Raw genomic sequence first — 25,890 nt, 5'->3', positions numbered from 1 at the left:
CGGCTCGCAACGACGAGGACGAGAGTGTCTGCGCCATGATGCTGCCGGTGGCTCGCTAGACTAAAATGGGAGATAGGTCCGAGGATGACAGGCGCGTCTACGAGCAGATACGGAGGTGAGCATGGCAGCGCGAGCTAAAAGAGGCTAGCGTTGGCTCGGATCAGACGAGATGTCATACCCCTGGTGTATTTCTGTCGAGGTTCATGGTTCCCTCTCTGTCGACCACCACGTGCAGGCAGTTCTGCATCCCACACGAGCCGAGCGGAAGGAAGAGAGGAAGCAGTGATGGACCCGTTCGCAGCCATCGCCGTGGCGCCGATGGACCCGGCGGCCGAGGTGACTCGGCTCAAGGGCGAGGTGCAGGCCAAGGATGAGGCTCTCAACGCGCTCAAGGCCAAGACCAAGGCGTTCGTGGACAACATGCGCAGCCAGTTGGCCAACGAGACCAAGAAGGTGACAGCGCTCGAGGAAAAGCTCAAGCAGGCGGCGGCCCCACCTGCTCCTGTTGACAATGGCCCCTCGCAGCAGCAGCAGCAGGGCCTGACTGAAGAGATTGAGAAGCTCAAGAAGGAGACCGCCGCCCGCGAAAACGAGCTCAAGACGAGAGCCAAGTCGTTCGCGGACGCCATGAACTCGCAGCTGGAGGCTGAGAAGGAGAAATGCCGAAATCTCGAGTCGCAGCTTCAGCAAAAGACCGAGGCTCTTGCGGCGGCGAAGGCTGCTGCTGACCAAGCAAAGGAGATGGATTTCCTCGCACAGCCAGCGCCTGTTGGGTCGCACACGGACGAGGAGTTCAACGCGCTACAGTCTCAGCTGAATACAGCCAACTTCGAGATGGCAGACATACGCGAGCGTCTGCGCAGTGTGGAAGCTGAGGCGTTGCAGTCGTCGCAGCAAGCAACGAGTCTCCGTCAGGAACTCGAAGCGCTTCGTGTTTCTGCGGAGCAACAGCGCAGTCAACTGCAAGCTGAGGTTGATGCACTGAAAGCCCGAGAGATCTCGTTGACTACTGAGCTCAGCTCTCAGCAGACGCAAATGAAGGCTGAAGAGAACAGTTTGCTCGAGGCTGACATGGCCAAGATCAAGGAGCTGGGGTTCCAGCTTGAGCAGCACAAGATTGAGAACCAGCATCTCCAGAAGCAGCTATCGGACAAAGATTTCCAACTTGAGCAACTGGACAATTACCGACTTCGAGCGGATGAAAGCGAATCCAAGGTGCTTCGGAATCAAGCCGAGATCGCATCGCTTCAAAGCCAGCTACAGGCCAAAGCTGATGAGCTGGCATCGTATTCGTGTGGCAAATGCACTGAGCTGGAGGACAAGCTTGCGGAGATCACCCAGCTGTACGAGAAGGTCAACCTTGGTCGAAGCCGCAGCGACAGCTTGATCGCGGAGACGCAATCTCAGCTGGGTGAGATGCAAACTATCAAGCAGCAATACGTGGCTTCCCAGGAACGCCTGGACGACATGATGAAGCAGAACCTGAAGCTCAACGAGAAAATTTCTGAAAAGGAGATCGAGGTGTCCACGCTGAAGGCCGAGATGAAGAAGTGGAGCATGGAAATGGCTGAGCTTCAGGCGCAGCACACTACTCTGAAATCGGATAGCTCCGAACACCGCCAACGTTCCGAGTCCGTCCATGCTGAGTTCCAGAAAGCGGAGGGATCGCTGAAGGAGTTGCAAACTCGAGGCGCGCAACTTGAGAAGAAGAACCAAGAGCTGTTGGCGTCGATCGAGGCCATCAACAAGGAAAATACTGACAAGCGCCAGAAGGCGAAAGCGCTCGTACAAGCGCTAGTGAGCGAGAAGACTAATTTATTGGAGGCGAAGAGTGAGCTGCAGAAGGAGGTGAATCGGCTGCGCATGGAGGTCAACCAGCGGAATGTCGACAATGAGCAGCAGGTGAAAGAGCTTCAAGAGCAGAGCAACGAGAAGGCAGCTCAAAGTGCCTCGACCATCCAAAGTCTCACCGATGAAATTGCGTCGTTGAAGCACACGCTCGCCACTGTTCAGGAGTCCGAGAAGGCCCAGCAACGAGCAAAGGATCTCGCTGCAGCCAAGCGCGAAATTGAGGACTCGAACAAGAAGCGTTTGGCAGCGAAGGCGGAGACACAGAAGTTAGCTGCGGAGCTTGAAAATGTGCACAAGAGCCTCGACCATATCACGACGCATGTCAACGCGAACTGCACCGAAAACATACAGCAGATTGCTCTAGTCCATGGACATGTGACGGAAGCACTCGAGGTTTTGGAGAAGCGTGTTGGCATAGCTCAGAAACAACGGGCCGAAGACGACACAACCGAGATCGTTCGCAAAGCGGAGGCACTTCGTACTGGAAACGGACCGCAGAGTCCCGGAGCGAAGCGGTTGGAAGAGAATGTCTCGCGTGTCAGCGAACAGGTTTGTAGATAAAATCCCTGGATACGATGCTCGCTATCTGACTGACGGCATTGTGTTGTTCTTCAACAGATACGACAGCTTGTCGACATCACCGAACGCTTGTGTGATATCGCGGTGGAGCAGAACGAAACTAATCTCAAGGACGTGATCATCAACACGTTCACGCAATGTTTCTCGGATAAACTCACGGCGATTTACTCGAAGGCCGACGAGGCTGTGAGTCTGTTGGGTGCACACGGGCCAACGTCAGAAGGTGGTCACCCAACAACGGTTCGACCCAGCTAGCACCATGACAGCAGACAGCTCGATTATTGGTATTTGCATACTTCTATGACAAAGATTAATCCACTACCTTCCACAGCAATGCTTAGCTCGCCTCGTCACTGTCGTTTTGCTCCTCAGCGTGTTCTCCATCAACTTCTTCGATCGGAGGAGTGCGCCCGCCAGTAGATCCAGCGTCATCCTTCGACGAGAAAAGTTGTTCCACCAAATCCGGATGAGAACGGCATTTTTCCTCAAGCACTTGCATCAAAGTGTTAGACTGCTGCGTAAGCTCGCCGGTTGGAGCCTCCTTCTCCTCTTCAGCTTCTTTCGTTTCCTCGTCCTGAACCATGGTTAAGCGACGAATAATACCCTTGCTGTGCTCGAGAATCTCTTCGTGCGCTGATAACACGCTTCGACGCTCCAGCGCCGCAATCAGTACCTCCCCGCTTGCTGCTCCCTCCCCTGCGGATGGAGGGTTTTCCATGGCGGTGTGCTCCAGCAAACCTACTAGCAGCTCGGCCACATCTTCCCATACAGCCGGGAACTTAGCGCACGTCTGCAGCTTTGTCAGCTCTTCACACACAACAAGAGAGAGCAATTGAACCACTACCACATGTGGTCGTAGAGCGAGCGGGTCTTTCATAGTTGATGGTCGCCGGCGACGACCAGTCGGTCCCTTGGATTCGGTGTGCGCTTGCGGAGCAGTAGGATGCTTCGACGTGTTATCGCCGTCGAAGGAAGGCAGCTGTCGCCGGTAATACAAGAAGGGAGAGTTCGTTTCCTCTTCATCCTCTCCGAAATGCATTGCTCCACCGGAATATTTGGGTCCACCGTCATTTAGCAAATCAAAACCGACAGGAACAAGCCCGTATCGAAGAACATCCAACCAGGCGATGGCCTTAAATGATCGTTCTGTCCCCGCGTGCTCGCGGAGCATATGCTTTAACCCCTCAATGGCGGCAACAACAATCTCGTTGGACAGTTCTTGCTTGATCTGGTTCAACAACAAATGTCTCGATACGACAGCCATCCCGCCCAAGAAGCGCAAGCGCTCTTCAACGTAATTGGTTGCATCAGGACGCAGCGTGTCGAACATGAAAAGCAGCAGATCGAGGGGGCGTGATGGCGCCCATGAGTCATGTGGGTCGCGAGCCTTCATCGCGAACATGATCATCTTCGTGTAGCAATCACTGATGAGAATGTCGTTCCCGTCTCCATTCCAGATCTTCTCCGTCACAAGTCGCTCAAGTAGTCCGAAAGCACGCGAGGCCGCGTGTGGCATCCCAACAGACCAGCTGATTAAATTACAGATCGTTAGCCAGTCCATACGAGAGTAGTGAAGGTTGCTGGGTTGCACCAATGTTACATATCGATCCAATCCGCACATAATTGACGTCAGGAACGGTCGAATGAGCTCGTCGTCACCGCTCATTTCCATCAAGGTGCTCAGGAAGGTTATCAATAACAGTCCGTTGGCTTCGCTACGAGTACGCGTCACCCAGGCAAACAAACCGTTGATCGACTTGTGCAGCAAGAAGCACGCGTTTTCGTACGTGAGTCCACTAGGACTGTGGTTGGTGAGTAGAACTGGCCGCAAAAACTCCAAGATTTGGGTGTAGTGAGCTTCTAGCACTGCAGAGATTCCATCTTCATCGTCTGCCCCTCCATCAAAGAGAGAGCCGCTCAGTGCAATCACTTGACTCAGCAAGTGTTCAAATAAAACGCAACCCCCTTGACTGAGCGAGAGTTTTGTGGATCTCTTTCGGTCCTTTGGTGACTCCTTATCATCCGGTCCTCTCAGCACATAAAGTATTTCATCATGGAGAGCTTCAATAACTTCAGCCAGAGCACGGGACGGTAAACTTGCCACGTCTTCCATCAAAAATTCAAGACGGTACGGTTGCAATGTCGTTCGGATCCATAAATCGGTGCCAAAATCACCTCTCGGATCGTGTTCACCGTCCGATGGCTGCTTCTTCGGTGTCTTACCCTCAATCACAAGGTCTTCGGTGTGCGACGCTAGCTCAGCTGGACTCAGTTGATACTGCTCGAAACCAGGAGACAGATGCGATTTGGTCGGTGTAGAAGATCCCGGCGTAGAGCCGCCAAGGTTGGAGTCGAGTGCTGACAACAGCCAAGCAACACCACTGAAAAAACCACCAGAATCGCCGTCACTACCATCCAGGTCTTGAGCACTAAGCGCAATCCTCCTTTCTAGCTCCTCCTTGTTCTGGTACACCAAGTCAATAAACTCCAACCGTTCATCTGGAGTCATAAGCTCTAAACTCATCTCATCACTGGGGTACAAAATCCTAGACGGCAGAACGTGGAACTCCCGTAAACCGCTTACGACATGGAAGAAGTACTTCCACGAGCGACTGTGAAGCGCCAAACTGCACGTGCTGACGATTTTTAGCACGGCTGCCGTCGCGACGGGGGAACTTTGATTGTCGCAATACACCCAGATTCCATTCTCACGGCCATTGTATCCCGCCGGATAAATGTCTGACGATAGCAGTGCCGTGTATTTGCAAAGACGGATAAATAGTGCGTTGCAGTGCTCTGCAAGCGACAAATTGGATGCCACCGCTGCACATAGCACAAAACCATTGCACGCAAGCTGGAGTGCACTTTTCTGGGGCACGTAGTGCATCTCGTAGCTGCTGCCGACAGAGAGGTCCTCACCGCGCGCTGCATCTTTCGCTTGTGAATCCACGACAAATTGCTGGAATACGCTGCTAAAAGCTCGTACAAGACTTTGTTGAATCAGCTCATAGATGTGGCGGTCGTACTGGTTACCCGACGAAGCATAGAGGGGTACAAGCCCGTCAAAACCATCCTGTTGCTCCCACGTCCCGCATTTCACCGCCGTTGCGGTGATTCCATTAGCTGGACTAGATGCACTCTTCGTAAGCCTGGCCTGCTTCATCGTTCGCATGGCATCAGGTGCTAGAGGCGACGATACGCCTTGGACAACGCCAATTTGACGAGGGGTACTGGATGATCGAAGGTGCAACGAGGGATGGTGCACAATTAAGCGTGAGTTGCGTGGGTCACTTTCTGCCTGATTGAGCAGATCCTTCCACCGATCACTAGTCACTTCGCCGTGCTTACCGCCATCCTCAAACGTTTTGATTTCATCCTTCGCAATGGTGTCGTACAATTCTGTCAAAAAGTCTTCTGGCAAATCTAAGCCCTTGGAAACCTCCTGACCATAGTTTTTGTTGTTCCTGATAAAGTCAACCAACTTCATTTTCTTGTCGGCTCGAATGTTCGGGTTATGCAGATCCGTATTCAGCATAATTAGACTGAACGATAGCAGATACGCCACATCCACTGACGCCATGAGGAAACGTTCTCGGCACTGCTCATACACTTGCAGGGAGAAAGTATTGAGAATGCGGTCAATTTGCTGCGCCTCTCCAGGAAGACGGAAACTCGCAAGAAACATGCGCAGTGCGGTGACAATACTCTCGCCTTCGAAGTTGAACGACCGCACAAAGTTGGTTAGTACGTCTCGATGGAAATTCATTGTGTCTGCCTCGTGTATCTCAGTCTTCTCAAACCCCTTGACCTCCTTGCCCATTGCGCCCAAGTACACACCCACCGCGTTCTTGTTCAACCCTTGTGGGAGTGAACGCAGGAACGTTGCAAGCGACATGCTGTCAAGTGGTGTTGGGAGGAACGTGTTCTGTTGCAAATACTTGATTCCCGCGAGCGGTTTCCGGTTAAATTCCTGAATGCCATGCTGAAAGAACTTTTTGCGCTGGCGCTTCTTGAACAGCACCTCTGCAGAAGCGAATGTATCGCCATCTATAGACGCAGGTTCCACTTCTTGATCCACCAAAAGCGTATCCTCGCGAATTTCTTCGTCACTTGGTGGGCTGCTACTTTCGCCAACCACAACAGGCGTTTCCGGGTGCGTTCGAAGATGCACAACATACAGTGCATTGAACATTCCACGAAGAGCAATCTCGCCGATAGCCTGAGCCCACAGAAAGTGAGTTTCTTCGTGCGACTCAAAGCACGCAACATGAGACTGCTGAGCAACCTGCGACAGCAGATCGAATAAACTCTGTGTCAAGTCGCAACGGTTGCCGTCGCAATCGTAATTCACATACAAGTCTGGAAGTAGAGTAGCCTCCGCCAGTAGGTCTACGAGGCAATCCAAGATTTCAAACGAAATGTTGTACAGTCGGCTCTTCGACAGCATTTCCCCAGAGAATTCATCAAGTGCTGCATCCACCGTCGTCACAGGTTTGTCACTGGCCTGGTTGTTTGCATCTCCAGCAGGTCCAGACGCATTATCTCCACGCGGAAAGTCTGGGTTGTTTACATCCATGTTCGCGAGACTCCAATGCATCGTGTGATAGAACACGCCGTTGAATATCGCCTCCACCTGCATCTTGAGCTCGGAGCGGAGCTTCGACCACAACAGCCTGATAAGCTCCAGACAAACCACCGGGATCTTGAGCTCCGCGCAAGCCCTAACAGATCATTGAGAGACATAACTCATTAAAATAACTAGAAATTGTGATGCAGCCCGGACAGAATCTTTCGTACCCGAGACGGCAGTACCGTAGGATGGCGCTGCACAAGTCGTCTTTAATAAACAGCATCAGCGACGGCACGCCGGTAATCAGGTCAGCGTCACACGCGATCAGCGCGCGCTGGAGCAAGGTGAACGACAGCAGCACTTCACGCCGACTGGTCGTGTTTCCGGTGTTGGCTGCAGGTGCGTCCGGGGCTGGAGCTGGCACAAAGTTCCGCTGGTGCAGCTTCTGGCACAAAAAGCCCACAATCTTCACAGCACAGGGCAGCCCAAAGCCCGGTCTGAGAGGCTCCGAGCCTGCATTTGCCGGCGCCGAAGCAGGAGCCAAGTCCGAGTAGATCGCAGGGTTCGAGAAGATGAAGGCCACCGTGTCGTGCAGGAAGCTCGTCGCCGTCGATCGCAGCGGCAGCGTGATGTGCGGCTGTCCAGCACAAGGCAACACACAGAACCGATTAATCTACCCCACAAGACATTGAGCCAGCCAGGGCAGCGGCAGCAGCACGCACGTCGTGTCGGTTGCCGCGGCTCAGCGCGTAGAGCGACTCCACGAGCTGCCACATGGCGTGGTCCGAGAGCCGCGCGCCGCAGGGCGAGCGCACCACGGCGTGCAGCACGTGCACCACCAGCACCAGCACGTTCTGGTCGCTCTCGACGCCCGTCTCCTGGAAGCGGCAGTGGCTCACGGCGTCCACCATGTCGGCCGCGGCGTCGGCGGCCGCGTTCTGGTCCCTGACGTCGCCCCAGGGCCACGCGTGCAGGAAGTTCACCACGGCCTGCAGCGCCGCGCCCGTCACGGTGCTGCTGGCGTGCTCGTGGCGGACCACGTCCAGGAAGGGCTTGACGACGGCCACGGGGGACAGCTCGGCCATGTCTGGGGGCAAAGAGGGCGGGAAACGCGTCAAAGCGGGGCCATCCAGCGCTGCCAAAGGGCCCGAACGTACTCTCGCATCGCAGCAGACGCCCGCGCAGCAGCGAGAAGCTCTGGAAGACGGCCAGGGGGCTCTCCTGCGGCCAGAACGACACGAAATTAGCCCTGGATGTAGGCGCGGTTTACGCCGCAACCACGCGGAAACAGCACCTGCTTGGAGCGCTGGCCGGCGGTCCCGGACAGCAGGAAGCCGTGGCGCCGCCGCGCCAGGCTCAGCACGCTCTGGATGTCGCTCAGCAGCACGGCACGCGCCGCCGCCATCTCTCGCAATCTACCTAGTCGGAGAAGTGACCTCACCGCAACAGCACGATCGTATGTTGGTGTGCGGCACCTTATCTGGTGTGGCGCACACGTTGCGTGAAGACGAGATGGCTACACTTCGACGACGACCAACGCATCAATGACCCATTGCGCCATTGTGTCACAGTCGCTCCCCGAGGCAGGCAGGACTCGTCCGTAGTGTACATTGAAGCAGCCATGCAGGTGGTGGCGCTCGTGAGCGGCGGCAAGGATAGCTGCTACGCCATGATGGAGTGCGTGCGCTTCGGCCACGAGATCGCGTGCCTGGCGCACCTGCACCCGCCCGCGGAGCTATCGGCGGACGACGCCGAGATCGACTCGTTCATGTTCCAGAGCGTGGGGCACCAGGCCGTGGCGCTCATCGCGCAGAGCATGGAGCTGCCGCTGGTCTCCGATGCCATCACGGGCACGGCGGTCAAGACGGACATCGACTACCACGAGTCGGCGGCGGGCGACGAGGTCGAGGACCTGTTCCGCCTGCTGCTGAAGGTCAAGCAGCAGTTCCCCGGCGTGCAGGGCGTCTGCACAGGCGCCATCTTCTCCAGCTACCAGCGCAACCGGGTCGAGAACGTGTGCGTAGAGGTGCACCTGCTGTTGCTTGCTTGGTTGCATTGACGTCTCACTTTTTTTTTTACTTTTTTGCTGAAATTTGTTGGTGGTCGGTTGAGCAGGTGCTCGAGGCTGGGCCTCACGTCGCTGGGCTACCTGTGGCGCCGCGAGCAGACGGAGTTGCTGCAGGAGATGATCGACTCGGAGATGGAGGCTATCCTCGTAAAGGTGGCGTCCATCGGCTTGCAGCCGCAGAGACACCTGGGCAAGACCATCGCGCAGCTGCAGCCACAACTCATGATGCTGGTAAGCGATTGCAGCGCGGCGATTTGACCTGTACCGTTTGCTGACTTTTGGACGATGTCGTGATGTCTCTCGTGCTGTTTTGTATCTCATGTGTACTGCAGAAAGAGAAGTATCAGATGAATGTCTGCGGAGAAGGAGGCGAGTACGAGACCTTTACGCTCGACTGCCCGCTCTTCAAGAAGCGCATCGTCATGTAAGTCTGTTTGCTTGTGGCGATAACTTTACGGCTTTGGGTACTGATGATACGTTCTTACTATGCAGTGACGAGAGCCACACTGTGCTTCACTCGGATGACTACGTCGCGCCTGTGGCCTTCCTGTCGATCGACAAGTGCCACCTCGAGGAGAAGGAGCCGTCGGACCCGTCGCAGCTTGCCTCTCGGATCCCGGAGCCTTCGTCTGTTCAACCGACAGCCAGCGCAACGACGACGTATGCGAAGCCGGCCACCGTGCTGGCACTGACCCCGCAGTCTGCGAAAGACTTCATGCCCGCCTTTGGTCGATTCCGCGACCAGATGCACCTGTCCGGAATTATGAGCAGCAGGGCAGGCGATGCGTCAATCTCTCTTGAGGAAGAAATGGCGGACGTCGTTGCGCAGGTGGAGGCTATTCTCAAAAGCGAGAACATGGTGCTAGCGGACGTGTGTTTCGTACATCTGTACGTCCAGGATATGGCCACATTCGGTGAGCTCAACGCCGAGTACATCCGATATCTCGGGCAAAACTTGCCGCCGTCCCGTAGCTGCGTCGAAGTGAAGGACCTGGCAAACGTCCCCGCCCGCGTACTAATGGACTGCTTCGCGTTGCGTGGCAGTGGCAAGCAGAAGTTGCAGCCCTGCGTGTGCGTCGCGACGTCCTGCACGTGAAGAGCATTTCGGCTTGGGCTCCGTGCTGCATCGGACCGTACAGCCAAGCCAACGTTCTGCACAGAGCGCTTATCCTACTGGCAGGTCAAATTGCGCTGCACCCTCAGACAATGAATCTCGTGCCAGGCGACCACGCTGCTCAAACAGCCCAATGCTTTCGCAACGCCTGCCGTGTGCTGGAGGCGCTGCAGTCGAACCTTCGCCATGTTTGCTCCGGTGTCATCTACACCACCGGAGATCCTGATGACCGCGAGGTTCGTGAACGCCTGCTTCTTGACTGCCGCCGCCACCTTCTGACTAACGCCGAGCTGGAGGATGAATTCGAGTCTGTCGACGACAGTGATGAGAGCGACGAGGACGTCGACAAGAACGAAGCCCGCGTGGAGTTCGTAAAGCAGGCACCGCTGCTGGTAGTGCAGCTCTCTCGCTTACCGCGAAATGCTCTCGTGGAGGTGGAACTTCAGGCGCTCACCCATATCGCGCTCAAATACCTGGTTCCGCGCAGCCTTACGCGTACGAATCGTTCAAAGAACCTGCGCTTCGACTGGCAAAGCGGTATGGTCCCGCGTGCGCTTTGCCAGATCGTGTGTACCGCGTCAGTAGAAAGCGAAGGAATGCATGCAGACACTCGAGCATTGGCAAAGGCGCTTGCAGAAGGAATCTGGACATGCGTGCTAGATAGCCTGGTACAAGCATTGATGCCTTGGGACCGCGTGATTCACGTGCGCACATTCTACGTGGCATCAGCTTTATCAAGCGAGGTGGAGCTAGCTAAGGTGTACCTCGAGACTGTTACAGCGCGAGGCAAGGTCAACAGCATGCCGGGCATGACGTTCGTGCCTGTGGATGCCATCCAGGGTGATGCAGTCATCGCGTTACAGGTGACGGCACAGGACCTGGATAAGCTGGAGACCGAGCTGTGGCTGCACAAGCAGATCTAGGCGCCTGCCTCGATTCAGATAGAAAGCTTGTTAGACAACAACAATTGAGTACCGCACCACCTCACCAAGGGTAACTGCAACTTAGCATTTTGTTTTGATATCGTGGTAAGCACTACCTAGCCATGCTGTGATCGCTGTCTTGCCGTCTTTCTGTCGTCTAATGCCGCCGCTTGTGACGCTGGTCGCCGGGGCCGCGGCTTCCTCCGGCGCTTTCGTCCCGACCCTGCGCTTGCGAGAATCACGCTCCGGGACCGCGAGCGCCCACCTCGCTCTCCCCGGTTTCGGCCGCCTCGCTCTTTCTCCTGATCGCCTCCAGCTCCACGTCCTCCACGACCTTCGCGCTCTCGAGGGCGCCCCCGGTCTCGATCGCGACCGGCATCGCGATCACGTCCGCGAGCACTGTCACGATCTCTATCGCGGCCACTATTACGGTCGCGTTCCCGAGCACTACCAGGACGATCTCGTTCTCGACCTCTGTCGCGATCACGATCACGACCAGCATCGCGGTCTCGTCCAGCATCGCGGTCACGCCCAGCGTCGCGGTCTCGTCCAGCATCACGGTCGCGCCCACGCTCTCTGTCTCTGTCGCGACCTTGGTCCTTCTCGTTGGCATCTTTGCCTCCAGCACCGTCCCGACGTCCACTGCCTCGCGATTCATCTCGGCGTGGGCGATCCCGGGATCTTGAGCGGTCGCGACTCGCCTCTCTCGACCTGCCGCCACCCTGCCGTCTGTCGTCGCGGTCTTCGTTGCGGCCTCGATCATCGAAGCCGCCGCGGCCGCCTCGGCCTCTGCCACCGCCAGGGCCACCCATCCAAGGCGGCCCTCTCCCCGGCCCTGATCCCCACGGCGCGCCCATCGGAGGCCCATTCCAGTTCTGCTGCCCCATGAAGCCTGGCGGTGGGCCCATTCCAGGGTGCCATCCGCGCGGAGGTGGGCCGCCCATGAACCCGCCTCGAGGCGGCGCGCCGCCCATGGGCGGCATGCCGGGCCCCCAGTCTCCGGGCCGGCCTCCATTCTGGTCGTCCCCTCCCTCCTGCTTCATCTGTCCGGGGACCCCGCGCGGGCCTCCCTGCATCTTGGCATCTCTTTCCCGCATCGCCTGCTGCTGGTTGGCCGCGCTCACGGCCTGCCTGGACGCCTGCTCCCTCGACTTCTCCACCGCCAGCTCGCGCCGGAGCCGGAGCTGCCTGGCCGCGTACTCCCTCCAGCTGTGCTCGTCGAAGCCGTAGTTGAAGTAGTCCGAGATGTCCACGCCGGGCTTGCGCCACGGCCGGTCCTCCAGCAGGTCGATGTCCACGTCGAAGGCCGTGCGGCGTCCGCCGAACATGGCGAGGTCGTCCACTCCGTCCGCCGCGGAGCCGCCCAGCTCCCCGGCCTGGCTCGCTCCCGCCGCGCCCGCGCCAGCCGCGCCGGGCCCGCCATGCTGCGCTCCACCGAAGCTGCCGCGCACGTAGCGGTTGCCGCCGCCCGTGAAGCGCAGCGTGGGCTTGCTGCCGGCGTGGTCCGTGCTCAGCACGATGGCCACGTCCTCGTCGTCCTCGTCCTCGTCCGAGTCGGCCGCCGGGTCGTCGCCGGCCTTGCCGCCAGCGGGAACGTGGCCCGCCGCCGCGGAGGCCGCGGCCGCCTCCGCCTGCGACGTGGCGGACGCGTTGAGCTGAATGGAGACGCCGCCGTAGAGCTCCTCGTCCTCGTCCTCGTCCTCGTCGTCGCCGGGCTTCTCCGCCTTGACGGGCGCGGGCTGGCCGGCCTCCCACGTGGCCCGGGACTCCTCGGTCTTGGCCTCCTCCTTGACGCCGGCGCCGCCGCGCTGCGTCGTCACCAGCACATCCTCGCCGAAGTCCTCGTCCTCCATACTGCGCCAGGATATGAGCGCCGCCGAGCGTTGTCGCGAGTTGGTGTGCGGCACACCACTCGGGTTTCCAACAGCTGAACCCGACCCGCCGTGTGGGTTCGCACCTAGCCGGAGCATGAAAGTGAGTGGTTTCTTGCTGGTGATTGGCTCGCGGCCGCCTACACTGGCGCTTTGTATGCTGGCGCCTCCGCGGCCAATAGTTTCGCGGCCCGCACGGCGCCCCGAGCCTCGCCGACTCACGCAGTTCTTCTTGTCTCGTTCGACTTTTGCAGGTAAGCGGCTGCGATGCTGAGCTGTGCTGTGATATGATACGGGCCGACGCGTCCAGGGGGGAGGCCAGCGATGAACAGTGGGGCGCGATCGACGCTGCGCTTGGAACCGGGACGGAGGCGGCCGCTACGAGCAGGAATTGACGGAGATACAGGCGATTCAAGACTTTTAGGCCGACAATGGGGAGAGATGCCTCCGTCCCGGAAAGATTGCGGCGCTGTCGCCCCACTGCAGCCGACTCCGCTTGCCCCTCCCCACGTCGAACGCAGGCCTCGCAGCGCTCTGAGTGGAAGCGCCGTTGCTAACGGGGATTGTTGCCTGTGCTGCTGCAGTTTAGTCAAAGATGCCGCACTCCTTCGGTTACCGCGCCCGCACGCGCGACATGTTCGCGCGCCCGTTCCGCCAGAGCGGCATGATCAAGATGTCGACGTACCTGCGCACGTTCAAGGTGGGCGACTACGTGGACATCAAGGCCAACGGCGCCGTGCAGAAGGGCATGCCCCACAAGTTCTACCACGGCCGCACCGGCCGCGTGTACAACGTGACCAAGCGTGCCGTCGGCGTGCGTGTGAACAAGGTGGTGGGCAACCGCATCATCCACAAGCACATCAACGTGCGCATTGAGCACGTGCACCAGTCCAAGTGCCGCCTGGGCTTCCTCACGCGCGTCAAGGAGAACGAGCTGAAGAAGAAGGAGGCCCGCGCCACCGGCGTGCGCGCCCAGATCAAGCGCACCCCCGTGCAGCCCAAGGCCGCCTACACGCTCAAGGCCAAGGGCACCCAGCCCATCACCATGGCGGCGCAGCCGTTCGTGGACCTGATGTAAGCGGCTCCGGTGCTCTCTCTCTGCATCACTGCTGCGACGCGCTGTTGGGGCCTTGCGCAGTCGGTCGCTGCGGTCGTAACCCCAACGAGCTGGGCTAAATGAAAGAACGAGTCGAATCCACGGCGTCCTCCGCTCTTTGTCTCTTACGTGTGCTTTCGTCCTCTCGATCGTCCATCCACCTGCACTTGACTTGACACGTGAACTGCATGTACAGCCATCATTCAGCTGCACTTCCAGTGCTTGGCCTACGTTAGTGTAGTCATATTCCGCCCACGTATCGTCGTACTTACAGAGACGGCTGCGATCGCCGACATCCGAGCCATTTCCACATTTCGTGACTCTTCACCAGCCGCGACGATGGACGCTCCGATGGACGACGCGGCCATGGAGCAGTACGCGGACGTACGTGGGCCCGCTGTCGATGGATAACAGCAGCACTGCTGAGAGTTCTGCAGAGTGGGGAGGAACAGCGTCTCACCGCCTTGTGCTGCAGTGGCTGGACAATTTGGAGAAGACCGACCCGGACGGCTACAAGCAGTTCATCGACACGATGCAGAGCCAGCTGCAGGCTGCCGGACTGGGACCTGACACTGGGGGTGGTGCGCCGCAAGGTGACGCGGATGCGGCGCTGTTCGACATGCTCAAGAGCTCTGCAGGGGCCCGTGCAGGAGCGGATGCCAATTCACCAGGTGCAAAGCGCTGGTTGTCGCGAGATGCGCTGGGGTGGGTGAGAGAGTGCACGTTGGAGTGATGTTAACCTGGTTGTGGTGGTGTACTCCTGCGTAAATTGACGGGGGCCAGATTTCAAGCCACGGTTCCCCGGGGACAAGGTCATGGGGGAGGACGGCCTGAAGGTGACGCCGGAAGGGGTACGGTTGCTTCGTTGGCTACGCAGGAGGCACAACACGAACACATCAGAAATGGTCGTCTGATTTTACTTCTTGTAGATGTACATCGATGTGACGCCTGGCTTCGTGATGAAGACGAACGACGTCAAGAGCAAGAAAAAGGTAAAACGGCTAGGTTCTTGGTGTGAAATGAGAGGTCGCCAATTGTCTGACCCCAGTGACCGTCATGGCTGGTACAGGTTTTTGTGAACGTAGTGTACGCCGACGAGATCCAGGCATTTTCGGAGAAGAAGAAGCTGGACGATGAGGGCAAGGAGCAGGAGGTTCGACAACTTTCTTGATTGATATTGGGAAGTGGACATCCCTAATCGATGTCTCGTGTGCGTTTCCTTTCCCTTAGGGAATTCATGTGCCACTGAGTCTGGGTGCCCCTCACGAGGTGAAGGATAAGAAGGGGGTTAGCTCGCTGGCTTTTGATGTCGCAGTAAACACGAAGGTCGTCGAGGATTGCCAAACAGACAAAACAGGTGCCTTCCGCAACTTTGTGTGTGAGCTGGCGATCGAGTACATTGATCAAAAGGTACGAACGAGTGTAGCTCATGAACTTTGGCAAGTTATTACCAACCTAACGTTACCTATCTCGCGCAGTACAACATCAAGCTCGATGATCGCTACAAGCTACCGCGGCTGACGTACCGTGGCGACCTCCCCCCACCAAAACACTATATTCGTAAAACACAAGCACCAATTATCCAAGAAGTTGCCGGGAGCAGCTCGGCTGCGTCTAAGAAGACGCATAGCGCGAAGCCTGGCGCTCAGAAATCGTCTAAGAGACCGAGCGCACCGAAGACGGCTACAGCGCACTACGAGGTGTTTGAAAGACACAATAGCGAGCGCACGGCCTGCTCTAGACTCCCGTCCATGATGAAGGGTAGCACACCACTGTCGCCTGAAGTTCTTCAGCAGGCGGGCCAACAGTTGATCGTCTCCGTTCGATTCGAGAACGAAGTGAAGACTGCGAGTGATATCGACCTGGAGCTGCAAGCTGAGCTTTTGAGTGTGAAAGCTACTACTCACCACGATTTAGGTAAGGAGTTGTTCTTGTTCAGTTTGGTGTGTCAGATACTAACCTTTCGCTACAACGTCTCCCAGAAATCTTTCTTCCGTATCCTGTGGAAGTAAAGTCGGCAAGGGTTTGCTTAGATCGATCCCGCAATTCGATGGAGCTAACGCTTACAATCGACAAGTCATGGGATACTCTCGGACCTGACTGCGGATCAGCTCCCTGGATTCTTGCACGAGCGCTGGACGAGGAAAATGAAGCTGAGAACGCAGAAGACAACACAGCGTCGGCGACTGATTCTGCTCCACCAAAGCCCAAGTCGCTTGTAGAGATGTTTCACCTTGCCAATGCTGCCGATTCGAACGAAACATCGCTTGGAAATGGGCCTTCGCCGAAAACTACACCGCGATGGGATCCCGTTATGGAAGACGAAGAGCTTCCAGAGGACCGCTTCCACCGCAAGGATATGATGTCAATGCACATTTTAGAGCAGCGGAGGATGGAACGGGAGCAAAAAGCGAAGGAAGCGGAAGACAAACGCAAGAAGAGACGCGCCGAGGTTGAGGACATGCAGAAGAAGGCTAAAGAGGCCGGCAAAACGTGGCGTGAGATGTACCCGGACGAGCCGGAGACGACCTACATCGACATGGAGGACATCGTGCGCCAGGAAAAGGAAAGGATTGACCGCCATCTGCAGCAAAAAGAAGAGAACGACCCCACCGCAAGCGAGTGCATAGCGACGGAGGACGCAAGGCGCGCAGCCGCGAGGTGGTCGGATAACAACATGCACAACAGCCTCGACTTGCAATCTGCTTTGGCGTTTGATCTGCTCTAATCTAAGACAATTCAGATTGCAACACACGAGCTCTGTCTACTCCTTGTTAGCGTAGTTGCGAACGCCGAAGATGGTCGACCCCACGCGCACGTGGGTGCTTCCGCACGAAATCTAAAATCCACAACAAAGTCACCATCAGCCAAACCGCTCGCTCCAACCACCATCACTTTCAGCTCAACACCGCACTCACCGCGAGCTCAAAGTCGCCCGACATGCCCATGCTGAGGGCCAGGTCCGTCTCAGCCTTGCCGATGGCCTCCGCCACGCGCTTGCGGCAGGCCACGAGGCGGTCGAAGCACTCGGACGTGGTGTCTCCGTAGCGGCCGATGGTCATGAGCCCCGTGAGGTTCAGGTGCTCGCAGGACGCCACGATGTGCTGCGCCAGCTCGACGGACCCGTCGGCGTCGATGCCCGACTTCTGCTCCTCCTCGCTGGTGTTCACCTGCACCATGACGTTGAGCTTCTCGGAGCGGAACTCGCCCGACGCCTTGTTGAGCGCGTTGGCGATCTTGATGGAGTCCACGGTCTCCACCACGAACAGGTTGGGCACGTCCCGCACGAGCGGCTTGGCCTTGTTGGACTGCACGTGGCCGATGTAGTGCCACTTGACGTCCGCGGGCAGCAGCGGCGCCTTCTGCACCAGCTCCTGGATCTGTACCACAAATAAAGGTATCAGTGCCACAAACAAAGAATAGTACATCTAACTGTGGCAAACATGCGTACGTAGTTCTCGCCGAAGTGGCGCTGGTCGGCCTCGTAGGCCTCCTGCAGATCCTCCAGTGGCTTGGTCTTGCTCACAGCCACCAGCGTGCACTGCTGCTGCCGCGCGCTCTTGGCCACAGCCTCCGCCACCTTGGCCCGCACCGCCAGCAGGTTCTTCGCCACCGCCATCTTTCTTCTAGCAAAATAAAATCGCTTTACTCCATGTTAGAATATTTGTAGCGACATTCGGGAGACCTTCGGGCGACACGCTCTGTAGTGATCAATTATCATTGACACGAAGTTGAAGTTGTAGACGACTGACGAGATGCCCCCAGATTCCATGTGCGTCGCTGGCCCACAGGCTTCACTTCGGGTTCGGCCTCGAAGAACCCACACCCACGCCACTACGGCAGATCGCTCACCCACAGTAAGTCGTGCAAGTTGTGGCTTGGATTCCCACTAGCTTTGCCCTAACGAGCGTTGGGGCGCAGATGCCAGACGCGGATTTCAACGTGGCCGACGACGAGGTATACTCGACCCCCTCCGACTCCAGCACTGACGACTCCGACTCCGACAACTCGGCTACACGTGTGGAGTTGCCCTCTTCTCCGCCCGGCTGGCTCGTGCCGATGGTGAAGGCTGCGTTCGCCGCCGTATTCCGCAGCACCGTGCTCAGACTGGATGCCGTGATCGGAGCCGTCGAGAGAATCGAACCTAGACTGCAGACTGTGATCGACTCCGCCAACGCGGTCGCGCCGAGGCTGGATGCTATAGACGACGCTATCGGCAGGATTGCACCACGAATGGAGGCTGCGATCGCCGCTGCCTTCGCTGAAGTCAAATCGTATTTGAACAACCGGGTGGACGACCTTCTAGCGAACATCCGCGACAAATTGCACGAGCACCAGCAAGCCCTCGGCTCTGAATTACGGGCCATCGACGCCAAGAACAAAGCTCTGGAGGCAGAGCTACGGGGTGTGAAGAAGGATCTGCGTCTGCTACTAGAGTCCAGGGAAGGAGGGGCTGATATCCTCGACCACGCCAGATCAGCCAAGCGTCTCCGAAGTCAAACTGACCCAGAATCATCGACCTTTCACACTCAAGCTCAATCTCTGTTGCAGTGAATGGGTCGCTCCCGTCGTGCTCCAGCTGGACGAGGATCCGATTCAATGAGCAGCATGAATCTACTGCGTATTCGTAGGGAGATCGCAATGATCTCCGTTCCTGTTGGTTACGTAAAATGATCAAAGCCGCCGCTGCTTTGTGTTGGGTAAGTGATCGTAGAGATTCCATTGTGAATTTTCTTCTCCGATACCTTTTCAGTTAGCGTAGTATACAGCTCTCTTCTCCTGAATCAAACGGCTGAATCGCTCGAGTAAGGTGCGCATCCGCGCATTTACATTTGAAATTACGTAGCTGAGTCTTAACAGGAATAAAGCTATATTTGCAAGCTGCGAGCACCTCTTAACGTGAAGAAGAACGTCATTCAGGATGTCTTCAAAAATTTCATTTATGAGGTATGGTAGTTGTGATTTCGCTCAACACCATCATCCTATATAACCATGCTATAATCGAGCGGCCTTGCGGGATGCAGATAGTCCCGCGTACATCAGTTGAAACTCCGATTTGAAACGCACCCAAAGCAAAGAGTACGTACGCAGCTAAGCTAAATGCCTGACCTGAATCAGGGGGGGGGGATAAGAGTTCATGGGAGACCAGTGATGGAAGCGCTGGAATCAAATGAAATGAACGTTTGTAAGGCGGATTTTGAATGAATGACGATTGTATTGGTGTTTCACCATCATCGTCACAAAACGGAGGTCGTATACTTCAGTGATTTCCTGTTTTCCTGTTGTATTAATTGAGTTTTCCATTACATAACAGGAGAACGATATTATCGTTGTCCTGTACGTTGGCATGGAAACGTTATTATCGTTTCAATGCCTTGCGATCTGTAAACACTCAACTGCAGGTCTTGTTGCCATTCAGATATCCGGTGAGCTCTTTAAAAAGGTGGTTGGACACGATCTAGCGGATTGAACATGCACTATATCGTCCTATCCGACATTCGAGTTTTGCTCTTAAGACCACTTCTTCACTACAGTAAACCACTAGCACTCGATCAAATATAAACTTACCTCCAGGTGAAATGAACCCTCTAGTTTGTGCATGAATACGTAGTTGCTGGCAAAAGAAAAAGTAACGTTGAAACTCGAACACCCGTTTGGCTGTTTTCGCGTGGCTTGGGTAGGTTTATTATCACTAGTTGTGCACCGATACGGTGAACTACCTCAGTCTCGATAGACGATAACAGGCTGCAGGTGGTCGAGCGTAGGCTCTAATCTTCCAATTGTTCACCGATGTTGAGTGGCGGTTGTGGTACATGTCGAGTGGACTTGACTTCAAGTGGGAAAGAATATCAGTTGCTGACTTTAGTTGCAGGGACATAATCCTTGTGCACTACACTAAATCTATAGGAGTATAATTGATGATACTACATGTAGAGTAACCTATTTGGATCCCAAATTGGTAGGGGAGAAATTTCGTTTGTATTTGCATATAGGTAAAACGAATCGCGGACTTGCAGTGGCGAGTAATGGACGAACGAAAACTCTCTATAGCTTGTTTGGTTTATAAAACCCGAGTGAGCTATCTTCAGATTGGGACGACAGAGCGCTGGTTGGCGATACGCTGTCCCAGTCAGCAGCAGAATCATCGTCATCTGAACCGGTGCCATCCGATGAGTCATCGAGCCAGCTATCCAAAGAAGCGGAATCTGACCCCGAGACGACAACCTTCTGCATACTGTCTGCCGACACGCTTTGTGACTCGGCTGCATCCGATCCAGAGTTTTCAAACGAATCCAGTGGTGAGTCGATCGTGGCATTTTCAAACGGGTTAGCAACCACATCTTCAAAGCTAGAGGAGGAGTTGCTGCTGAACCAAGCATACTCAGATCCTTCAGTTGTGCTGGCGGCACTTGGTGCAGATACATCATCCAAAGCACCATCGGATGAGCTATCAATTGATTCATCCGCAGAAGAGTCAAGGTTGGAGCCATCATGCTCCAATGATCCACTCGCTACAGCCGTGGCTCCGAGACTACCTGAGCCGTTCATCACCGGTGTCTCTCCAATGTTTGCGTTGGCTTGGTCCCCTGTAGTTGCGGTGTCGCTTGAACCCGGTGCCCCACCTATTGACACGGCCGCAATGACGCCGAAGACCACACCACAAACAACCAGCAACGCGATCGCACCGCGGGTGCTCCACGGTCGCGGAGCCGGGACTGGAACCGACCTCAACACAGGATATCGCGTAAGTGCCCCGCCTTCCATTTCATCAAGTCGGTCGAACGCAGCATCGTTCGGATGGTACAGCAGGTTGTTGCTCTCGGTCATCATTGTTGCTGTCTTGGCTTTCTTCGGCGATGAGCCTTCCAAAGACACACCAGGTGGGCTAGTGGTGGGTGTGAACCGCTGAAGTCGAGTAGCGAAGTGACCACCCCCTCCCATTCTCCCCGAAATCCACCGAGTCCGTTGGAGCTGCGATCGCTCCATCGAAATTCTCTACCTCCACTTCCCATACAGCCTCCAAAATAGTCCACACGTCGACCGCCACCAGCATCACCGCACTGCCAGCCCCCCATGAAGCTCCTGTCCCATGGTAGCAAAAGCAAGAACAACAACAACGAAACCAACATGAGACCCAGCACAACATGAAAGCTATGTGCGTACTTCACTTCAACCTGAAAACAAACAGAAAATACTCACAAACTTCACCCTTTATGTATGTCACACCACTCAATTCCACAAAGTGCACACACCCCATTCCGTACCTCTAGCCTCCAGTCCGTGTCCTGAGCTCTTGGCCACATACTTTGTATCACCACCACCTCGAACGAAATGCTGCGCGTGCTGCTCGCTGGCCGCGGCAGCTCCGTACGTCGCGTGCAGGGCCTCCCAGGGGTCCAACGCAGCGCCATCCAATGCTTCAGTGAGTCTTCTACCCCCTCGCGCGGCCGTGTCTGCCGCATCGACCTGTGGAGCGCGCGCACGTGGGTGGAAAAAGTGGCGCCGAGCCTGGAATCGTTCCTGGCCACCGAGACGCACCTCATGGTCCCGCTCAAGTTCGTCGTGCCCTACGGGGACCCCAACTACCCCGTGGAGGCCTGGGGCTACCCGTTGGGCATGCACTGCAAGAACCTGCGAGTGCTGAGGCAACAGGGCAAGAAGCTGCCGTTCTTCACGCTGAACGACCTGGAGGCGCTCGACTTCCCGTGGGACATGCGGCAGCACAAGTGGGAGGTGCTGGTGCTGCCGTCGCTGCAGACATACTACGAGATCAACGGCCACAGCGACGTGCCCAGCGCCTTCGTGGTGCCGACAGACGACGACCGGTGGGCAAAGGTGCTCTGGGGCTTCAGACTTGGACAGACCATCATGAGCGTGAGGTACGCAGATACGTACAGAGCACAGCGGGATGCGTCCGAGGAAGAGCTGGAGAAGATCGAGTTCTCCACGCTGAGGTGGAGGGAGCGCATGTGGGACACGAAGATTTTTCCGGCGCTGGCGGCGTTCAAGAAGGAGTTCGGACACTGCAACGTGACTTTTAACTTCGTGGTGCCCCACACGTCCAAGTGGCCCAGACTGACGAGGGGGCTGAGACTGGGAGCTACTGTCGCCAATATGCGCTGCAGAGGCAATTACGATGACATGGCGGAGCGGGACAAGGACAAGTTGAAGGAGGTCGGTTTTGTCTGGAACCCGGAAGACGACCGGTGGACCTACAGAATCATGCCAGCGCTCGAGGCCTACTGCGAAATTCATGGTCATGGCTGGGTGCCCGTCGACTTCGTTGTGCCAAATGAAGAGCCGTGGCCGGAAGACACGCGCGGATTGAGGCTAGGCAATATTTTCATGAAGGTCCGACACACGGGGGCGTATTCCTCATATGTGGAAAGAGATAGTGATCGCCTGCAGACCCTTGGAATCGACTTCAAAGCGCCGTACGAACCGTTCACAATCGCGATAAAGGCGCAGATGCAATAACGGACTGTTCCTTATGAAACCAACAGGGAAGTCAGTGAAGCTTCAATTCCAAGATTTCCTAGCATCTGAAATTGTATGCGCTTGATTTAGAGAACTCCATTTCTTGGTTTGTGTTTCCGTAAATACGTTCGTGTGTATTTAAAACAATCGTAGGCATTATATTTGTTGTTCTTGGTGGCAGGTATAAAGTCTCTAATGACTGGAAAACAGTAATATTCGATGCTAGCCTTTTTTCCAGCACGCATTTGAGCCTCATGGAGAGAAGCGAAGCCTTCAGACACAAAATCTTCAATAAGTGGGACCGGTTCACCATGGAGCAGATTAAGGTCGCTATCGGAGAGGCAACCGCGCCTCGCAAAGATGATGTGAGTTACGTCCAAGACCACCGAAAATGCAATAAGTGGGGATAAACAGGAACCAAGCCGCTTCGATTCAAACATCACTGTTGCATCCTCCTTTCGAGTCGCGTGCTGGCCCACTGGAGCTGTCAGATTTTAGCTGTGGGTTCTGAAAAATGGAAATGTCTTAGCTGGATCTCCTCGCAAGTATTTCATTTTTACCATTACTGAAAGGAACACGTCTGACCCATTCCGGTGTGTATACTGAGGCCTCGGATTAATCGGGACTTCGTCTTCTATTGTACAGATAACTGAATCGGATAAACAAAAGCGATAGACGGACAATAGATAACACAAATTTCGTCGAATTTATAGGTTTGGCCGTCTGCGGCCGTAACTCATGAAAAATCTACTAACTATTACTACTGGTGGTGCTCAAGACGACTTCTTAGTCATCAATGTCATACTGATTAAACGTTGATGCCGGCGGCGCCATGGCCTGCGAACGTTCAGCAGCCTCCCACTCAGCCAACCGCTTGTCACGCATCTGCTGCGCGTTGAAACTCGGATTTGAGTGTGAGCGCTGTGCGGCTCTCTGCACGCTTAGTTTTGCATATTCGGTTTGAAGCGAGCGCAATAAGGCCTCTTGTTCACCGATTGAGTGCTCCATCTCGTGAAAACCGGTGGTCGCTTGCAGTGCAGCGGTGGCTGCAGCTGCGGCTTCTGCAGACGAATACGTAGAGCTGGTCATAGACAGCGAGCTGTACGCCGAGGACACGGAATTGTGTGCCGACGAAATGGATGAAGAGCCAACAGAGCCGTTGAGCATCGGCTGGCTGTTTGTCCGAGTTATCGGCGGACGTTTAGCTCTGCGTGTTGCCTGCTCGTAGTGGTGCATCTGGTGCTGCTGTTCCATGATAATCCTCTGCACTGGAGTCTGCTGGTGGCCACTGAGATACTTACGCTTCTCGTTCTCCAAGTAGCGCTGTTTCAGGCGCTGCAAGCGCTGGGCCTCGGAAATTGCGGCGTGCATTGGGTTACCGGAGCCGTCGCCTAACATCGCGAATTCCACGACAGATACATCGTCATCGTCAGCCTCGTCATCGTCATCGACAGTCGGGACTGTAGTTGACGGAGCAGAGGGGCCGATTCGTCCTCCGGTCAAGAAGTCGTCCATGCGCTGGCCCTTGCGGTCAAGTCGACCAGAGTATAGACATCGTAGACAGAAGCGTTCCGGAATCACAGCACTCGGGTGTTCTGCACTGCGACACTCGTGATGCGGAAGGCACAACGTGTACGTCATGAGACACCGACCGCAAGCTGCTTCACCACACGCTCGGCATTGAGTCAAATGGCGCTTCAATCGACCAAAGCGCTTACCGCAAGCAGTGCATTGCAGACGGTGGCGACCGTGAGCCTTGAGCGCTTCACGACGAGCGAAAAACTGCTCCTTGGGGAGCACCAAACCGTGGCGCATAATGTACTTGACGTCGGCACTATGCTCAACCTCGACCAACGTAGGAGCCAAGCGGGTGAGAAACGATCGCGTCATAAGAGCTGGCGCGCTCCCGCACGGGTCCAGATAACCGCGCGCGATCACCTGCACATTGTTAGCACGCTTGTCGTGGCGATACACCGTCGTGCAGCTCATCTGAGCGCGCACCAGGTCGAACTCGCGGCGGTTCATGGCATCAACGTGCTCAAGACCCAGCGACTGCTGAACTTTCACGAGCAGCGGCTCGCCTTTCGGGCCCGCCACTCTCCGCGAGTATTCCACGAACGCGAAATCCCGCGGCGATATGAACTTGTCGGCTGGACTGAGGTGCGCCAGCCACTTGATGCCGAAGAAGTGGAATGGATCCTCAGGTGTCTGCGTCTCGAAACTGCGCAGCACCGCCGCGTCCAGGAACAGCTCTCGATACAAGTCCGTCATGACGGCGCGCTCGTCCAGCGTAGCATCACAGTACAGCCCGTACTCGACGTCCTCGAGCGACATATCGTGAATCTGGCCGCTCACCACGTAGTGGCGCAAGCCGCCGTTGCTGTCTCCCGTCGAGTCCTCCAGCTCGTCCGCAGCCGCGTCCTTGCCGCGCTTCTTGCGGTACAGCGTCACATGCGGGCGCTTGTAGTGCACCTTCCACTGGTCGCGATGCTCGTTCACGAGGTCGTTGTTGTTGCTGTCTTCCCACGCGAACATGCTGGTGAGCTCGAGCGCGTCGGCTGTGAGCTGTTCGCACGTCTCGCAAAGATCCTCAACCTGTTCCTCCGTCACGTGCACAGCCGGCAAAAACTCGTCCGCGAGCGGGAAGCGCCTCCGCGGGTTCAAGAACTGCATCTCGATGGACAGTGCATCGCCACCGGCGCTGCGGAAGCCATAGCCGTTGGTGGTGCCAGCCACGCTCACAGGCCCGGCGACGGTGGACGCACTGTCCGAGCTATTGGAGCGCCTCGACGACGTCTGCGCGCTGCTCATATCTGGTCAGGAAGCACCTTTGCCTGGCACGGGTGATCCGACAATGCAGAAAAGGCTCGGGCACGAACACGCGGTGCTGACGTCCGAGTTTCCCGTCGGCACCTCGGGCTTCGAGCCTCGAGCCGAGGTGACAGGCTTGCCGGCTTGCTTGCTGGATCCCCCGCCGTCATTGATACAGGCGCAAGATCAGGCGGCAGAACTGGATAGCCCCTGAAGCGCGAGCAGAGCGGGGGCGAGCGAAGTGAACTCTTGGAGCTCTTGGCGAAGTTCTGGGCGGGATTGTCCATCTTCGATTCGGCGACAACTGCCGAGGTGGACATTTCGTCACGGTATCTGCTATTTGATTGGCGGAGAAGGAGTCTGAACAGTCCAGATACAGACAAGAAGACAAGACGAGTCAGACGTTATACTTGAAGTTTGTATGCCTATCCGCGCTTGCGACTATTTCGACACCATCCCCACCATTTACTGGGGAAAATCTTCGAGCTCACGAGGTGGAGGCACGGCGGTAACATTACGACAGGGTGCA

At 56.2% G+C, this 25,890-nt stretch overlaps 11 protein-coding genes across 11 annotated transcripts; 7 read left to right on the top strand and 4 right to left on the bottom strand.

Annotated features, from left to right (window-relative positions):
• Positions 1 to 285: 285 nt before the first annotated feature.
• On the top strand, positions 286 to 2,685 carry IUM83_18999 (Lysosomal thioesterase PPT2-A; the record flags this gene model as incomplete). The annotated part of the gene is made up of 2 exons (XM_067944025.1): positions 286 to 2,400; positions 2,470 to 2,685. The coding sequence occupies 2 exons, from the start codon at positions 286 to 288 to the stop codon at positions 2,683 to 2,685; spliced, it is 2,331 nt and encodes a 776-aa protein (XP_067779892.1).
• An 82-nt stretch (positions 2,686 to 2,767) lies between these two features.
• On the bottom strand, positions 2,768 to 8,405 carry IUM83_18998 (arf guanine-nucleotide exchange factor gnom-like; the record flags this gene model as incomplete). Its single annotated transcript, XM_067944024.1, has 6 exons — positions 2,768 to 3,959; positions 4,050 to 7,151; positions 7,228 to 7,637; positions 7,723 to 8,087; positions 8,158 to 8,221; positions 8,295 to 8,405. The coding sequence occupies 6 exons, from the start codon at positions 8,403 to 8,405 to the stop codon at positions 2,768 to 2,770; spliced, it is 5,244 nt and encodes a 1,747-aa protein (XP_067779893.1).
• A 216-nt stretch (positions 8,406 to 8,621) lies between these two features.
• IUM83_18997 (putative ATPase (PP-loop superfamily)) lies at positions 8,622 to 10,164 on the top strand (the record flags this gene model as incomplete). The annotated part of the gene is made up of 4 exons (XM_067944023.1): positions 8,622 to 9,016; positions 9,116 to 9,299; positions 9,401 to 9,492; positions 9,561 to 10,164. The coding sequence occupies 4 exons, from the start codon at positions 8,622 to 8,624 to the stop codon at positions 10,162 to 10,164; spliced, it is 1,275 nt and encodes a 424-aa protein (XP_067779896.1).
• A 110-nt stretch (positions 10,165 to 10,274) lies between these two features.
• Positions 10,275 to 11,105, top strand: IUM83_18996 (putative ATPase (PP-loop superfamily); the record flags this gene model as incomplete). The annotated part of the gene is made up of 1 exon (XM_067944022.1): positions 10,275 to 11,105. One exon carries the CDS (start codon positions 10,275 to 10,277, stop codon positions 11,103 to 11,105), a length of 831 nt encoding a protein of 276 aa, XP_067779897.1.
• A 238-nt stretch (positions 11,106 to 11,343) lies between these two features.
• On the bottom strand, positions 11,344 to 12,958 carry IUM83_18995 (putative pre-mRNA polyadenylation factor; the record flags this gene model as incomplete). Its single annotated transcript, XM_067944021.1, has 2 exons — positions 11,344 to 11,834; positions 11,902 to 12,958. The coding sequence occupies 2 exons, from the start codon at positions 12,956 to 12,958 to the stop codon at positions 11,344 to 11,346; spliced, it is 1,548 nt and encodes a 515-aa protein (XP_067779894.1).
• Positions 12,959 to 13,610: 652 nt separating this feature from the next.
• IUM83_18994 (60S ribosomal protein L21-1) lies at positions 13,611 to 14,054 on the top strand (the record flags this gene model as incomplete). The annotated part of the gene is made up of 1 exon (XM_067944020.1): positions 13,611 to 14,054. The coding sequence occupies one exon, from the start codon at positions 13,611 to 13,613 to the stop codon at positions 14,052 to 14,054; it is 444 nt and encodes a 147-aa protein (XP_067779895.1).
• A 357-nt stretch (positions 14,055 to 14,411) lies between these two features.
• IUM83_18993 (60s ribosomal protein l21-1) lies at positions 14,412 to 16,800 on the top strand (the record flags this gene model as incomplete). The annotated part of the gene is made up of 8 exons (XM_067944019.1): positions 14,412 to 14,456; positions 14,548 to 14,743; positions 14,856 to 14,923; positions 15,002 to 15,064; positions 15,142 to 15,225; positions 15,303 to 15,482; positions 15,551 to 15,989; positions 16,055 to 16,800. 8 exons carry the CDS (start codon positions 14,412 to 14,414, stop codon positions 16,798 to 16,800), a joined length of 1,821 nt encoding a protein of 606 aa, XP_067779900.1.
• Positions 16,801 to 16,836: 36 nt separating this feature from the next.
• Positions 16,837 to 17,691, bottom strand: IUM83_18992 (YggS family pyridoxal phosphate enzyme; the record flags this gene model as incomplete). The annotated part of the gene is made up of 3 exons (XM_067944018.1): positions 16,837 to 16,911; positions 16,991 to 17,452; positions 17,524 to 17,691. The coding sequence occupies 3 exons, from the start codon at positions 17,689 to 17,691 to the stop codon at positions 16,837 to 16,839; spliced, it is 705 nt and encodes a 234-aa protein (XP_067779901.1).
• A 302-nt stretch (positions 17,692 to 17,993) lies between these two features.
• IUM83_18991 (uncharacterized protein) lies at positions 17,994 to 18,626 on the top strand (the record flags this gene model as incomplete). The annotated part of the gene is made up of 1 exon (XM_067944017.1): positions 17,994 to 18,626. The coding sequence occupies one exon, from the start codon at positions 17,994 to 17,996 to the stop codon at positions 18,624 to 18,626; it is 633 nt and encodes a 210-aa protein (XP_067779898.1).
• A 2,778-nt stretch (positions 18,627 to 21,404) lies between these two features.
• On the top strand, positions 21,405 to 22,550 carry IUM83_18990 (uncharacterized protein; the record flags this gene model as incomplete). Its single annotated transcript, XM_067944016.1, has 1 exon — positions 21,405 to 22,550. The coding sequence occupies one exon, from the start codon at positions 21,405 to 21,407 to the stop codon at positions 22,548 to 22,550; it is 1,146 nt and encodes a 381-aa protein (XP_067779899.1).
• Positions 22,551 to 23,336: 786 nt separating this feature from the next.
• On the bottom strand, positions 23,337 to 25,361 carry IUM83_18989 (1-phosphatidylinositol 3-phosphate 5-kinase; the record flags this gene model as incomplete). Its single annotated transcript, XM_067944015.1, has 1 exon — positions 23,337 to 25,361. The coding sequence occupies one exon, from the start codon at positions 25,359 to 25,361 to the stop codon at positions 23,337 to 23,339; it is 2,025 nt and encodes a 674-aa protein (XP_067779867.1).
• Between the last annotated feature and the right edge of the window lie 529 nt (positions 25,362 to 25,890).

Source organism: Phytophthora cinnamomi, assembly GCF_018691715.1.
Source record: "Phytophthora cinnamomi strain GKB4 chromosome Unknown Contig132, whole genome shotgun sequence".
In the NCBI taxonomy this organism is placed as follows: Eukaryota; Oomycota; class Peronosporomycetes; order Peronosporales; family Peronosporaceae; genus Phytophthora; species Phytophthora cinnamomi.
This window is presented reverse-complemented; position numbering and strand designations above follow the sequence as displayed.